Source organism: Triticum aestivum, chromosome 5D (genome assembly GCF_018294505.1).
Source record: "Triticum aestivum cultivar Chinese Spring chromosome 5D, IWGSC CS RefSeq v2.1, whole genome shotgun sequence".
Classification (NCBI taxonomy): Eukaryota; Viridiplantae; Streptophyta; class Magnoliopsida; order Poales; family Poaceae; genus Triticum; species Triticum aestivum.
The window spans coordinates 425,344,546-425,360,168 of record NC_057808.1 but is presented as its reverse complement, the minus strand read 5'-3'; the positions used below and the strand labels follow the sequence as shown (position 1 = coordinate 425,360,168).

Below are 15,623 nucleotides of genomic sequence, written 5' to 3'. Positions count from 1 at the left end.
GAATAAGGAAATATAAAATAACAAGTTTATTATTGCCTCTAGGGCATATTTCCTTCAATTATATCTATCAAAATCATCATGTGCAATAGTAAAACGCAACCCATCAATATAACCTTAATAAGTGCAAACTTTTCCGATATAGTCTAGTTGGGAGAATTCAAAAGGATAATAGGACCATCATGTGTGGGTCCAATAGAAACAATTTCATGTTTAACATAAGGAACTATGGCAAGTTCATCTCCATAAGCATTATTCATATTGGCATCATGGCCACAAGCATCAAGTTCATCAAAAAAGGATATTTCAAACAAATCCAAGGGAACATAGCATTTAGCCTTCGGTAAGCATGATGGGAAATTAAACAATGCATGAGTTGAAGAGTTACTTTTGACGATGATGTCGAACGCCTTCTCTTGTTGCATCTTGTTGAAGAATTTGAAGCCGGGAAGAAGAGGAAGAAGCGTCGCGGATCGATGGTTGCCTGTCTTTGCATTCTGTGCAACCGAGCTCTCGGCCACAATATGCTCATGAAGGACTACTTTGATGAGGTACCGACCAATCCGACTCACCTCTTCCGTAGGCATTACCGGATGTGTAGGTCCCTTTTGTTCTCATTGTTGAAGCATGCAAGCAAAAATTTTGTTTCTTCACTCGCCGAAGAAATGTTGTCGGTTTGCTTGGATTTAGTTCATACCAAAAAATATCGACGACAATGAGAGTGATAGCATATGACATTCTGACCGATTACATCGATGAGTATCTTCGCATTGGAAAAGATACTGATACGTCTCCATCGTATCTATAATTTTTGATTGTTCCATGCCAATATTCTACAACTTTCATATACTTTTTGGCAACTTTTTATATCATTTTTGGGACTAACATATTGATCCAGTGCCCAGTGCCAGTTCATGTTTGTTGCATGTTTTATGTTTCACAGAAACCCAATATCAAACGGAGTCCAAACGGGATAAAAACGGACGGAGAATTATTTTGGAATATTTATGATTTTTGGGAAGTAAAATCAACGCGAGACGGTGCCCGAGGGGGCCACGAGGCAGGGGGCGCGCCCCTGACCCTTGTGGGCACCCCGTAAGGCGGTTGGCGCTCTTCTTTTGCCGCAAGAAAGCTAATTTTATGAGAAAGATCAGGGCGAAAGATTCATCCCAATCGGAGTTACGGATCTCCGGATATAAAAGAAACGGTGAAAGGGCAGAAGAACAGAACGCAGAAACAAAGAGACAGATCCAATCTCGGAGGGGGCCTCGCCCCTCCCACGCCATGGCGGCCAACTACCAGAGGGGAAACCCTTCTCCCATCTAGGGAGGAGGTCAAGGAAGGAGAAGACGAAGGGCCCCCCTCTCCCCTTCTCTTTCGGTGGCGCCGAGACGCTGCCGTGGCCATCATCATCATCGCAATCTTCACCAACAACTTCACCGCCATCATCACCAACTCTTCCCCCCTCTATGCAGCGGTGTAACCTCTCTCTTACCCGCTGTAATCTCTACTTAAACATGGTGCTCAACGCTATATATTATTTCCCAATGATGTATGGCTATCCTATGATGTTTGAGTAGATCCGTTTTGTCCTATGGGTTATTTGATGATCAAGATTGGTTTGAGTTGCATGTTTTATTATTGGTACTGTCCTATGGTGCTCTCCGTGTCGTGCAAGCATGAGGGATTCCCGCTGTAGGGTTTGCAATATGTTCATGATTTGCTTATGGTGGGTGGCGTGAGTGACAGAAGCACAGACCCGAGTAAGTAGGTTGTTTGCGTATGGGATAAAGGGGACTTGATGCTTTAATGTTATGGTTGGGTTTTATCTTAATGATTTTTAGTAGTTGCGGATGCTTGCTAGAGTTCCAATCATAAGTGCATATGATCCAAGTAGAGAAAGTATGTTAGCTTATGACTCTCCCTCAAATAAAATTGCAATAGTGATTACCGGTCTAGTTATCGATTGCCTAGGGACAAATAACTTTCTCGTGACAAAAAGCTCTTTACTAAAACTAATTTAGTTGTGTCTTCATCTAAACAGCCCCTAGCTTTTATTTACTCGCTCTTTATTATCTTGCAAACCTATCCGAAAACACCTACAAAGTACTTCTAGTTTCATACTTGTTTCCGGTAAAGCGAACGTCAAGTGTGCGTAGAGTTGTATCGGTGGTCGATAGAACTTGAGGGAATATTTGTTCTACCTTTAGCTCCTCGTTGGGTTCGACACTCTTACTTATCGAAAGAGGCTACAATTGATCCCCTATACTTGTGGGTTATCAAGACCTTTTTCTGGCGCCGTTGCCGGGGAGCAATAGCGTGGGGTGAATATTCTCATGTGTGCTTGTTGGCTTTATCACTAAGTAATTTTTATTTGCTGTTCTAGTTGTTCTCTATCTTTAGTTATGGATATGGCACACGAAATACCAAAAAAAATTAGGTGTACTTGCTACTCATGGAGATGAGGAACCTCCTAAAACCCTCGATGCTCGTTATGTGACAGATATTATGTACTAGTTTGATAATCCAGAGAAAACCCCATTCAATTTGGTAATGGGAGTAACGTTGGATCAACGTGAATACTTTAGGGATTATCGCTTGACACAAAAAGGGAAACTATTATGGGATCAAATTTATATGTTGAAGTGGTATGCTCGGCAAGTATGCTTGAGTTATGATTATACTTGTTTCTCTAGGATGAAGGCTCCACACCTTCCCTTTTCATGCAAATTTAATGATAATAAAACCTTAGCTTCTTATGCTAATGGTATATATGATTACTATGATGTGGAACAAATAGAAGAATTTGTTGCTTTTATGGGTGCTTATGAAATTGAATCTATGTTTAAAGAGTTTGAAGATTTTGATGATGCTGTTTATAGACCTGAAAATTTAGCTATCCTCAAATATTGCTATGAGAATTATGAATACAATTCTGATATTAATGCACTTATTGAGAAAGTCTCCGCTGTCCAAGAAGAGACTAATATTTTGCAGGAATCTATGGAAGAAGAAATTGATGAAACTGTGAGCTCATTGGATGAAAAAGATGAGGAGGAGAGCGAAGAACAAAAGGAGGAAGAGCGGATTGATCACCCGTGCCCACCTTCTAATGAGAGTAACTCTTCAACTCATACATTGTTTAATTTCCCTTCATGCTTACCAAAGGATGAATGCTATGATAATTGTTATGATCCCGTTGATTCTTTTGAAATATCCCTTTTTGATGATGCTTGCTATGCTTGTGGCCAAGATGCCAATATGAATTATGCTTATGGAGATGAACTTGCTATAGTTCCTTATGTTAAACATGAAATTGTTGCTATTGCACCCACGCATGATAGTCCTATTATCTTTTTGAATTCTCCCAACTACACTATATCGGAGAAGTTTGCACTTATTAAGGATTATATTGATGGGTTGCCTTTTACTACTACACATGATGATTTTGATGAATATAATATGCATGTGCTTGTTGCTCCTACTTGCAATTATTATGAGAGAGGAACTATATCTCCACCTCTCTATGTTTCCCACATGACAAAATTGCAAGAAACTGTTTATACTATGCATTGGCCTTTACTAGGTGTGCATGAATTGTTCTTTTATGACATGCCGATGCATAGGAAGAGAGTTAGACTTCGTCATTACATGATATATGTTGCTTTGTGCTCACTACTAAATTACAAATCATTGTTGATTCAAATTGGCTTTGATATACCTTGGGATCTAGGTGGATTCACTACTTGAGCACTATATGCCTAGCTTAATGGCTTTAAAGAAAGCGCTGCCAGGGAGACAACCCGGAAGTTTTAGAGAGTAATTTATTTCTGTTGAGTGCTTTCATATAGTTTAAAAACAACAAAAATAAAGAGGGGAACCCAAAACTTTTTCAAAAAGAAAAGCGAAAGTGAGAAAGACGAGCATTCTTGAAGTGGGAGCTAGCCTTGAACTTTGTTCATGCTCACGGAAACTTTGTGAATCTTGATTACAGAAACCTTTCAACAAAAATAATTATCCCCTTGTACAATTCCATTGTATTATAAAAATAATGTGCCAAGGTTTGCCTTTAGGATGTTTACAATGCTTGTTGGTTTGTACGGTGCATGACAGAAACATTGGCTGTAGTCCGTGATTTTACATTTTTTACTGGAACGTCAAATGGTCCTGATTCTTTTTGCACTGTCTTTATATACAAATTGTTTATTTTTCCTAATTTTGGCAGAATTTTTCAAGTATCAGAAGTATGGTGAATGTTCATATTATTACAGACTGTTCTGTTTTAGACAGATTCTGTTTTTGATGCATAGTTTGCTTGTTTTGATGAAACTATCGATTTATATCAGTGGATTAAGCCATGAAAAAGTTATACTACAGTAGACACAATGCCAAAACAAAATATGAATTGGTTTTCAACAGTACTTAGAGTAGTGATTTGCTTTATTATACTAACGGATCTTACCGAGTTTTCTGTTGAAGTTTTGTGTGGATGAAGTGTTCGATGATCGAGAAGGTCTCGATGTGAGAAGAAGGAAGATAGGCAAGAGCTCAAGCTTGGGGATGCCCAAGGCACCCCAAGTAAATATTCAAGGAGACTCAAGCATCTAAGCTTGGGGATGCCCCGGAAGGCATCCCCTCTTTCTTCAACAAGTATCGGTATGTTTTCGGATTCGTTTCATTCATGCGATATGTGCAAATCTTGGAGCGTCTTTTGCATTTAGTTTTCACTTTTCTTTTATGCACCATGCTGGTATGAGATAGTCCTTGGTTGATTTATAGAATGCTCTTTGCACTTCACTTATATCTTTTGAGTATGGCTTTATAGAATGCTTCATGTGCTTCACTTATATCATTTGAAGTTTGGATTGCCTGTTTCTCTTCACATAGAAAACCGCCATTTGTAGAATGCTCTTTTGCTTCACTTATATTTGTTAGAGCGTGGGCATATCTTTTGTAGAAAGAATTAAACTCTCTTGCTTCACTTATATCTATTTAGAGAGTTGACAGGAGCTGGTCATTCACATGGTTAGTCATAAAATCCTACATAAAACTTGTAGATCACTGAATATGATATGTTTGATTCCTTGCAATAGTTTTGCGATATAAAGATGGTGATATTAGAGTCATTCTAGTGGGTAGTTGTGGATTAGTAGAAATACTTGTGTTGAGGTTTGTGATTCCCGTAGCATGCACGTATGGTGAACCGTTATGTGACGAAGTTGGAGCATGAGGTATTTATTGATTGTCTTCCTTAGGAGTGGCGGTCGGGGACGAGCGATGGTCTTTTCCTACCAATCTATCCCCCTAGGATCATGTGTGTAGTACTTTGTTTCGATGACTAATAGATTTTTGCAATAAGTATGTGAGTTCTTTATGACTAATGTTGAGTCCATGGATTATACGCACTCTCACCCTTCCATCATTGCTAGCCTCTTCGGTACCGTGCATTGCCCTTTCTCACCTCGAGAGTTGGTGCAAACTTCGCCGGTGCATCCAAAACCCGTGACATGATACGCTCTGTCACACATAAGCCTCCTTATATCTTCCTCAAAACAGCCACCATACCTACCTATCATGGCATTTCCATAGCCATTCCGAGATATATTGCCATGCAACTTCCATCATCATCATATACATGACTTGAGCATTTGTTGTCATATTGCTTTGCATGATCGTAAGATAGCTAGCATGATGTTTTCATGGCTTGTCCGTTTTTTAATGTCCTTGCTACGCTAGATCATTGCACATCCCGGTACACCGCCGGAGGCATTCATATAGAGTCATATCTTTGTTCTAGTATCGAGTTGTAATATTGAGTTGTAAGTAAATAAAAGTGTGATGATCATCATTATTAGAGCATTGCCCCAGTGAGGAAAGAATGATGGAGACTATGATTCCCCCACAAGTTAGGATGAGACTCTGGACGAAAGAATAAAAAAAAGAGAAAGGACAAAAAAAGAGAAGGCCCAAAAAAAATGAGAGAAAAAGAGAGAAGGGGCAATGTTACTATCCTTTTACCACACTTGTGCTTCAGAGTAGCACCATGTTCTTCATATAGAGAGTCTCTTGAGTTATCACTTTCATATACTAGTGGGAATTTTCATTATAGAACTTGGCTTGTATATTCCAACGATGGGCTTCCTCGAATGCCCTAGGTCTTCATGAGCAAGCAAGTTGGATGCACACCCACTTAGTTTCAGTTTGAGCTTTCATATACTTATAGCTCTAGTGCATCCGTTGCATGGCAATCCCTACTCCTCATATTGACATCAATTGATGGGCATCTCCATAGCCCGTTGATTAGCCACGTCGATGTGAGACTTTCTCCTTTTTTGTCTCCTCCACACAACCTCCACCATCATATTCTATTCCACCTATAGTGCTATGTCCATGGCTCACGCTCATGTATTGCGTGAAGTTGAAAAGGTTTGAGAACATCAAAAGTATGAAACAATTGCTTGGCTTGTCATCGGGGTTGTGCATGATGTGAATATTTTGTGTGGTAAAGATGGAGCATAGCCAGACTATATGATTTTGTAGGGATAACTTTGTTTGGCCATGTTATTTTGAAAAGACATGATTGCTTTATTAGTAGGCTTGAAGTATTGTTGCTTTTATGTCAAATGATAGGCTATTGCTTTGAATCACTAGTGTCTTAATATTCATGCCATGATTAGACATATGATCAAGATTATGCTAGGTAGCATCCACATCAAAAATTATCTTTTTATCATTTACCTACTCGAGGACGAGCAGGAATTAAGCTTGGGGATGCTGGTACGTCTCCGTCATATCTATAATTTTTTATTGTTCCATGCCAATATTCTACAAATTTCATATACTTTTTGGTAACTTTTTATATTATTTTTGGGACTAACATATTGATCCAGTGCCCAGTGCCAGTTCCTGTTTGTTGCATGTTTTATGTTTCGCAGAAACCCAATATCAAACGGAGTCCAAACGGGATAAAAACGGACGGGGAATTATTTTGGAATATTTATGATTTTTGGGAAGTAAAATCAACGCGAGACGGTGCCCGAGGGGGCCACGAGGCAGGGGGGCGCGCCCCTGACCCTCGTGGGCACCCCGTAAGGCGGTTGACGCTCTTCTTTTGCTGCAAGAAAGCTAATTTTATGAGAAAGATCTGGGCGAAAGATTCATCCCAATCGGAGTTACGGATCTCCGGATATAAAAGAAACGGTGAAAGGGCAGCAGAACAGAACGTGGAAACAGAGAGAGATAGAGAGACAGATCCAATCTCGGAGGGGGTCTCGCCCCTCCCACGCCATGGAGGCCAAGGACCAGAGGGGAAACCCTTCTCCCATCTAGGGAGGAGGTCAAGGAAGGAGAAGACGAAGGGCCCCCCTCTCCCCTTCTCTTCCGGTGGCGCCGGGACGCTGCCGTGGCCATCATCATCATCGCAATCTTCACCAACAACTTCACCGCCATCATCACCAACTCTTCCCCCCTCTATGCAGCGGTGTAACCTCTCTCTTACCCGCTGTAATCTCTACTTAAACATGGTGCTCAACGCTATATATTATTTCCCAATGATGTATGGCTATCCTATGATGTTTGAGCAGATCCGTTTTGTCCTATGGGTTATTTGATGATCAAGATTGGTTTGAGTTGCATGTTTTATTATTGGTGCTGTCCTATGGTGCTCTCAGTGTCGCGCAAGCATGAGGGATTCCCGCTGTAGGGTTTGCAATATGTTCATGATTTTCTTACGGTGGGTGGCGTGAGTGACAGAAGCACAGACCCGAGTAAGTAGGTTGTTTGCGTATGGGATAAAGGGGACTTGATGCTTTAATGTTATGGTTGGGTTTTACCTTAATGATCTTTAGTAGTTGCGGATGCTTGCTAGAGTTCCAATCATAAGTGCATATGATCCAAGTAGAGAAAGTATGTTAGCTTATGTCTCTCCCTCAAATAAAATTGCAATAGTGATTACCGGTCTAGTTATCGATTGCCTAGGGACAAATAACTTTCTCGTGACAAAAAGCTCTTTACTAAAACTAATTTAGTTGTGTCTTCATCTAAACAGCCCCTAGCTTTTATTTACTCGCTCTTTATTATCTTGCAAACCTATCCGAAAACACCTACAAAGTACTTCTAATTTCATACTTGTTTCCGGTAAAGCGAACGTCAAGTGTGCGTAGAGTTGTATCGGTGGTCGATAGAACTTGAGGGAATATTTGTTCTACCTTTAGCTCCTCGTTGGGTTCGACACTCTTACTTATCGAAAGAGGCTACAATTGATCCCCTATACTTGTGGGTTATCAGATACCACGCTCAAATGCGTGCGGGTGTTTGCCAAGATATTGATCCGGGTATTTGGTCCACAGTACCTCCGAGCTCCCAATGAGGAGGACACAAAAAATTGACGGCGATGAATGAAGCAAGAGGACGGACGGGCATGCTTGGAAGTGTGGATTGCATGCACTGGAGGTGGAACAAATTCCTGAGGGCTTGGGCCGGCCAGTACATCGGCCATAATCGTAAACCCACTATTGTGCTCGAAGCCATGGCTTCGCATAACTTGTGGATTTGGCATTGCTTCTTTGGATTGCCGGGGTCTCTCAATGATATCAATGTATTGCATAGATCGTTTTTTTTTTTTTGCACAGGTGGCTAGTGGAAAAGCTCCGACTTGCAACTACACCATCAATGGACATGATTATACCATGGGGTATTATCTTGCTGACGGCATCTATCCTTCGTGGGAAACATTTGTGAAGACCATTAGTAAGCCAGAAGGCAGGAAACAAACTATTTTTTCCCAAGCACAAGAAGCATGCCGAAAAGATATTGAGAGGGCACTTGTGTGTTGGAAACTCGGTTTGCCGTTGTTCGAGGTCTTGCTTGCTACTGGGATAAGAAATCCCTCTCAAATATCATGCTGCATGTAATTCTACACAACATGATCATCGATGATAAGAGAGATTTAAACTTAGAGATTTACTATGAAAATATTGATATCCGTGTCAAGCCTGCGAGGAACCTAGATGAGACCACTTCATTTCTTGAGACCTACCGGCAGCTTGAAGACAATGCCACACACAACTAGCTCCGCAATGATCTCATTGAGCCCTAGTGGCTACTGTATGGGAGGAAGACTCCCATTTTATTCATTTGATCTTATTTGTATTCATTTGTTATTTAAACAAATTTTTTAAATCATGATCCACCAGATCTTATTTGTATTCATGTATTCATGTGTGGTTCCATGGGCATGCCGCTATATGTTGCTTTACACCATAAATGTGATTTCGTCACCTCTTTTATATTATGTTAAGGACTCCGCTGGCCAATGAACGATTCACCAGACATTCGGTTCGGATTTTGGCTATGGGTTTGTTAACGTTCGTAGTGGCAACGTTACAACGGATATTATTTGTCTTTCTCTTGAAGAGTGTTTGCATGTGAAAATAAAAAACTACCGATCACAAAGCTCGAAAGAGACATCACCTAGTCCGTAATATTCAAACTTAAACCACAATGAAACCCCTCTACTTGCATGTATCGTTTCTTTGCCATAATCGCGTCACTAGACAATGAAAGTTCCAGCAAACAATGATTGAAAGAAGAGATTGCGAGCGTTGATGAGATGACATTCATGGATGTTAGCGAGTTACTCTAACATCACATTGTTTTTTACACGTCTTCCGCTCCCATAATATATGTTTTCATTGCAAAAGAAAGAAAAGCTCTTCCCAAGTGTTCTCGACAAGCTGGTGTTAGCTAGAGAAAATAGTATAAAAGCTAATTTCTTATTTTGTCAAGACTAGCAAATTTTCTGTGTTAATTATCTTACTTCACTAATGTTTGCATAATAACTATGCGACCACTACAACCAGTGGCGGAGCTAGCATTTGAGACCAGGGTGGTCCGTCCTTTTTTGGATAAGCAATATGACATATGAACGTTCTAACTAATTATTGATATCACAAAGAAATAGATCAATATGGTGTTACGAAAACATTAAAATTCTCAATTAAATCTTAGCTTTTCATAAAAAGCCTACATAGTAAATACTACATGGACCATAGTACATACCTTGAGAAGTTCAAAAAGACTATGTTTCTGGCCTATGCTTTTGCTCTATGGTCACATTCGACATAAACACTATTGGTTCATGAGTTTGCTCTTCAATCACAACCGCATACACACAAGTTCTCTGGTTTGCTCTTCAGCCACATCCGGCATATTCCCTGCCTTCTTCTTCTTCCCTATCTTAATAGTTTCTCTCTGGAAAAGAGAAACAATGTCTCCGGCCCTCATCGTTCTTCAATAATTTTGTAATAAAAATGCCTTTCTATCATTACACAATACAAAAGTAAATTGAGGTATTATGTGTAAAATGAAAGTAGTTGAGGCAGAAATGATAGTTGGCTTCATTCGAGACAGCTATACTGAAATAATTGAGGCAAAATCCGAGCCTTTGTGGCTTCATTCAAGCAAGCTATAATTTTACATCATTTCTGAATATAGAGACTGAAGTAAGCAAAGTCCTTTACGTCATTATGGATGTGTTCATCGGTTCATTGTACATGAAATTGGGGCAAAAAAAACCCTAAGTCTGAAATTGAGGCATTTGGGTACCTTAAATCGGTCAGGGGTTTGCCGTCGTGGTGGGGATTTGCAAGGGGGCGGCCGGGCCGACGGGACGCCGGGAAAGGGAGGCGGGACGCCAGGACTGCAGGGGCGCAGCCGCGCGCAGGGCAGGGGCGCGGACCGGGCGGGCGGCCGAGCAGGAAGATGGGAAGGGAAGGAGGGAGCCTCCTAGGCGGCTGAACTCTGGGCTCCGGCCGGCCAACGGCGAAGCCACGACGGCGAGGCGGCTGGCCGGCTCGGTGTCTAGGTCGGGCAAAGCCACATAGGAGTTGTTGTGCAAGGGGGGCGAGACGAGGGTTCTGCTCGTGCTTGGACAGGCCGTAATGCGTTCGTCCTGGATAAGTTACTGGGCCGTTTTTTTTCTCTCTGGCCCAATTAGAGATATAGGTATATAAGCAGATTCAAAATCCCAGGATGGGCCGCGGCCCACCCTGGCCACCCTGTACATCCGCCACTGGCTACAACCATACGAAGTTTTTAGGTGAAGAAAGCAAAGGGCTATCTAGACGCACATAACATATCGTAAGTGAACCAAAACCTTCCAACATGCAGACATAAATGTGCTTAGGGACATGTGATTTTTGAGCATGCAGACATAAATGTACTTAGGGACATTTGATTTCTTTTTCGTTGCAATGTACGAGCTTGTTTGCTTTTTTTAATGGTAATACGTGTCTTTTCGGTTTTGTTAGGTCGGTGTGTACGTGCATTGTACTTTGATCCTTACGAGCTTCTTTGCTAGTCTTTTTTCACATACGCAGTCAATCGGTAATACTCATATATAAACTTTCAAAAAAAAATGACATCTACGATATTCTAGGAAAAAATGACAAAATCGAAGCTACATTAAAAACAAGTATTTGATGAATACTAAGGTCTCAGATATTTTTTATGTGTCAATATTTCACGAACTTCAAGCTTGGGTAGAATGATCGACCAAATTTGATACTTCAAAGTTTCCGGATTTTTAAATTTTTTCTATAACTTTTTAATTACTATTCATGTGGGTGCAAGCGGAACCATGTTGACATTTGTACTTGGCGACTGCTAGGCGTAAACCGGATGATCCTGGAAAAGGATAAGCCGCCTTGCCAGCCGTCGATTCATCACGATTAGGACCGTTTGATCCTCGTGTTGAGTTGACCACGCCATCGCTCCGTTCCCATGTCTATAACGGTTGCGTCAGTTGCAAAAGTAGCACACGCTCGCGCGTAGCTCCGACGGGGACATCAGCTCGCCGATCCGTAGCACATGATTGCAGCAGCCACGCCGGCAAGCTTGCCGCCACAGAGCCGTCGAGTGACTCCGGCGAGCAACCGTGACAGGCCAGCTCGACATGCCCCAGCCATGCTGAAACGCAGCACTGCCGAGCGGCCGCGCCATCCTGCAACGCAGCATTGCTGAGCTGCCGCGCCATGTCAGCTCGTAGCGACACGCCGGCGAGCTCACCACACCCCTACCATGCTGCAACGCAGCACTGCCGAGCGGCCATGCCCGGCCAGCTCGTAGCGAGACGCCGACGAGCTCGCCACTCCCTGACCATGCTGCAACGCAGCACCGACGAGCGGCCGCTCCCGCGTCCGGCCAACTCGTACCGAAACGACGGCAAGCTCGCCATGCCCCGAGCATGCTGCAACGCCGGCGACGAGGTCTTCATTGCAGCACCGGCGAGCGCTCCATTGCAGCACTGGTGGACGACAACGACGGCGTCATTAAAGCACTCGGCTGCCGGGCAACGAGGCCTTTCATCGCAGCACCAGTGGCCGGCAAGCGCTCCATTGCAGCGCCGACGAGCGCTCCATTGCAGCGCTGGACGAAGCACCGACGAGCGCTCATTGCAGCGGCGGCGAGCACCCCATCGCAGCACTGGTGGACGGCGAGGAGGGCTTCATTGTACAGCACCTGGCGGTCGGCGACGGGGGCTTTCATCGCAGCCCCGGTGGCCGGGAAGCGCTGCATTGGAGCGCCGATGAGTGCTCCATTGCAGTGCCGGGAGGAGGCGCCAGCAAGCTCTCAGTCATTGCAGTGCCGGTAACTGCTCCATTGCATCGCCGGGAGCGCTCCATTGCAGCTCCGCCACCCCAAGACTTGCAGCGGTGGCCGGTGGGTGAGAAAACATGGAGTGGGCAGAAAGGGGATCACGCGGTGGAGAAGAAAGACTAGGCTGATGTGTGGAGGAGGCTTCACAGCCAAAGGATAAGGCCGACGGGGAGCATTGTGTGGGCCCAATAGGGAACACGCGTCGTGCGGGAGGAGAGGTTTACGCGAGAGATAAATCAGTCGGTCGAAACAGATCATTTACGTGGTCTTTTTCTTCATTTCTTCGAAAGAGTATATATGTTCCTAGCGTGAGGCTAGCCTTTTGTTAAAGACCAAAAATCGTGAGGCGAGCCTCGCTCGGTACTTTATTTTACAGCCGCTGCGCCTGCTCTTCACCGCCACCGCTTCCCGTCGGCGGCTGCCCAAACCCCGGAACCCTCTCGGCCAATGCCGGCGCCGCTCGCCGCCTCCTGGCGCCGGCATGCCTCCGCCGCGGCGTCCTCCTCCACTCCACGGACCCTCCTCTTGCTCGTCCCGGTTCTCATCCTCCTCGTCTTCGTCCTCTCCAGAGCCCCAGATCTCACCTTCTCCCCCGCCACTGCCGCCTCGCCCCGCCTCCCGGCCCGGCTCCGCCCCTTCGACTGCTACGCCTCGCCGCAGGCCTCCCCGGTCTTGGCCAGCCTCGTGGAGGGCGTGCCCCGCCCCTTCCTCTACTCCCTCGCCGACCTGGGGTCCCTCCCCGACCGCCCGCACCGGAACATCGCCCGCCTCCTCAAGGGCAAGCGCTTCCGCAAGCCCGACATCTCCCAGACCATCCAGGAACTGCTCGCGGGGGAGGTAGGGAGGGGCTCCGGCGGCGGGGTGGTGGTGGACGTCGGGGCCAATGTTGGGATGGCGGCCTTCGCGGCGGCCGTGATGGGGTTCCGGGTGGTGGCATTCGAGCCGGTCTTCGAGAACCTGCAGCGGATCTGCGATGGAGTGTACCTGAACCGGGTGCAGGACCAGGTGGTGGTGTATCATGCTGCAGCATCTGACCGAGCTGGGAACATCACAATGCATAAGGTATCTTCTCTGCTTCAGATTGCTCCGTTTAAAAGTTTATCAACGACGGTGATTTTGGATTGCAGTAGTAAGTATAGTACTGTACTAACCAGATGTTTATTGATCGAGATGTACCTCGGGGAGCTGGATGAAGTACTGTGGTAAACTCAGATTGTGGTTGTTTGCCTCACCATTCCAATTACTTGGGACAAAACTACCCATAGAAATGGTTGGAGAACTGTTGAAGTGAATCTAAGTTAAGGTGGAAGTTGCACTCTTGCACAGCGGGGAATTTGATCATTCACCCTGTATTAGATGGGCACTTGATCGTTTGTCTCACCTTACTCAAGCTTAAAAGATTTGCCCCACTTTACTTGGATTTTGTATTATTTGCCCTTATTATCCTTTTCCGGTCTGTTCTATTAGAGGAAGTTCCTAAATCTGTGATGCTCATCCACAAATATATGTCAATTAGTCTGATGCTCAATTTATAGTCTGACAGTGCTATGCTTTCTAAATGGAGTCATCTAGAAAAAGAAAATGTCTTGTTCTTTAAACTAAATATTAAATCTGGCAAGTTATCCTTGTCACTGGTGGAACAGGGTTTACATGAAAAGTTTTCCAGTTGCTTGCTACTGGTTTATTATTAAAGCATCAGCTTAACCTTTGTGTTACAGGACTTCTTTTTGATTTTGTGTTGTTGAAACTTTCATATATATCTATTAAAGGTCGAGTTACTGGACTCACTAAACCAATGATGGGTAGCATAACCGGCATTTAGGATCCAATCTATTCCATGGCGTGGAGTGCCTTTTTTCGAGCAACCAACAGGAGCTCTGGCTTTTCATTAGTACAAAAAAGAGCTGACCAACTGATAATGGAAACCGGCCAAATACTTACCCTTCCCTAGCTAGTTACTGTTAGAGGAGCAACTTTGCATAGCCCAAGGAGCGACTATATATTACAAAGTAAGGAAAGTTGGACTACTACGAATATGTAAGGAGACACCAATATTAATACTCCATAACAGTTACAGACTACAGCGGAACTCATTGTGGCTAAAGTTATAACTTCCTGATTTGCCTGATGCACTTCTGGTTCACGTTGACAATATTTCAAACTGTCATGTCGAACCATTAGTGAATTCATTGCCGCTTTCATATAAGTGCAAACACCCCATTTGCAAATTAGTCTGACTTGCGTCGCTTCTTGTGGAAATCTCAGATTGCTTGCTCTTATAGATAATATTTTTTTATTATTATATCTCAACAGCTTACTGTGAGTATTTTGGCAATGTAGGTGATTGGACGACTCGACAACAGTGCTATATCTGCAACTGGTGCGAAGTTAGCATTCAAATCTAATGAAGAAGTTGCTCTTGAGGTTGCTACAATCCCATTGGATGAAGTCATTCCAGATGCAGAGCGAGTGGTTCTGATCAAAATTGATGTTCAAGGTTGGGAATCTCATGTTCTGAGAGGTGCATCAAAGTTGCTCTCAAGGAGGAGGGGTGAAGCTCCCTACCTTATATACGAAGAGGACGAGCGCCTGCTGCAGGCGAGCAACAGTAGTGCACAAGAGATAAGGGCATTTCTTGGCAGTGTTGGTTACAATCAATGTACACGGCATGGGACGGATGCTCACTGTACAAAAGAATAGACAAAGCCTTTCTGCCTGGTGGTTGGACGCCCCTCAGCTGGGGATACATAGAACAGTCAAATAGGATATCCTGAGCTGTAAGTTTTCCCCTTATCTTAGGCAGCAGTTCTGATGCTCCATCCTTATAGTTTTCTCCCTGACTCCACGGTTTCTGTTTATTTCTTATAGGTTAGTTTGTTGATTGCTGGATCTTCTAACATCATATGCTATACATGCTTTGTCTAATGGCATTTTAACGCATGCTTATTCTCATTAACTTCATGTTTGTA

General features: G+C 43.8%; 1 protein-coding gene and 1 long non-coding RNA gene across 2 annotated transcripts; one reads left to right on the top strand and one right to left on the bottom strand.

Moving 5' to 3' along the window:
• Nucleotides 1-9,965: 9,965 nt before the first annotated feature.
• On the bottom strand, nucleotides 9,966-10,909 carry LOC123125263 (uncharacterized). The gene is made up of 2 exons (XR_006461365.1): nucleotides 10,603-10,909; nucleotides 9,966-10,315 (listed from the first exon to the last, which is right to left on the bottom strand). It is a non-coding gene; the product is annotated as an uncharacterized lncRNA (long non-coding RNA).
• Nucleotides 10,910-12,963: 2,054 nt separating this feature from the next.
• Nucleotides 12,964-15,606, top strand: LOC123122348 (uncharacterized). Its single transcript, XM_044542534.1, has 2 exons — nucleotides 12,964-13,716; nucleotides 14,995-15,606. The coding sequence occupies exons 1-2, from the start codon at nucleotides 13,102-13,104 to the stop codon at nucleotides 15,352-15,354; spliced, it is 975 nt and encodes a 324-aa protein (XP_044398469.1). The 5' UTR covers nucleotides 12,964-13,101; the 3' UTR covers nucleotides 15,355-15,606.
• The last annotated feature ends 17 nt before the right edge of the window (nucleotides 15,607-15,623 follow it).

Excerpts from the sequence above, each read along its gene's own strand:
- LOC123122348 (XM_044542534.1), top strand. The coding sequence starts at position 13,102 with ATGCCGGCGCCGCTCGCCGCCTCCTGGCGCCGGCATGCCTCCGCCGCG. Across the intron at positions 13,717-14,994 it reads GGAACATCACAATGCATAAG|GTGATTGGACGACTCGACAA; the intron begins GTATCTTCTCTG and ends TTGGCAATGTAG.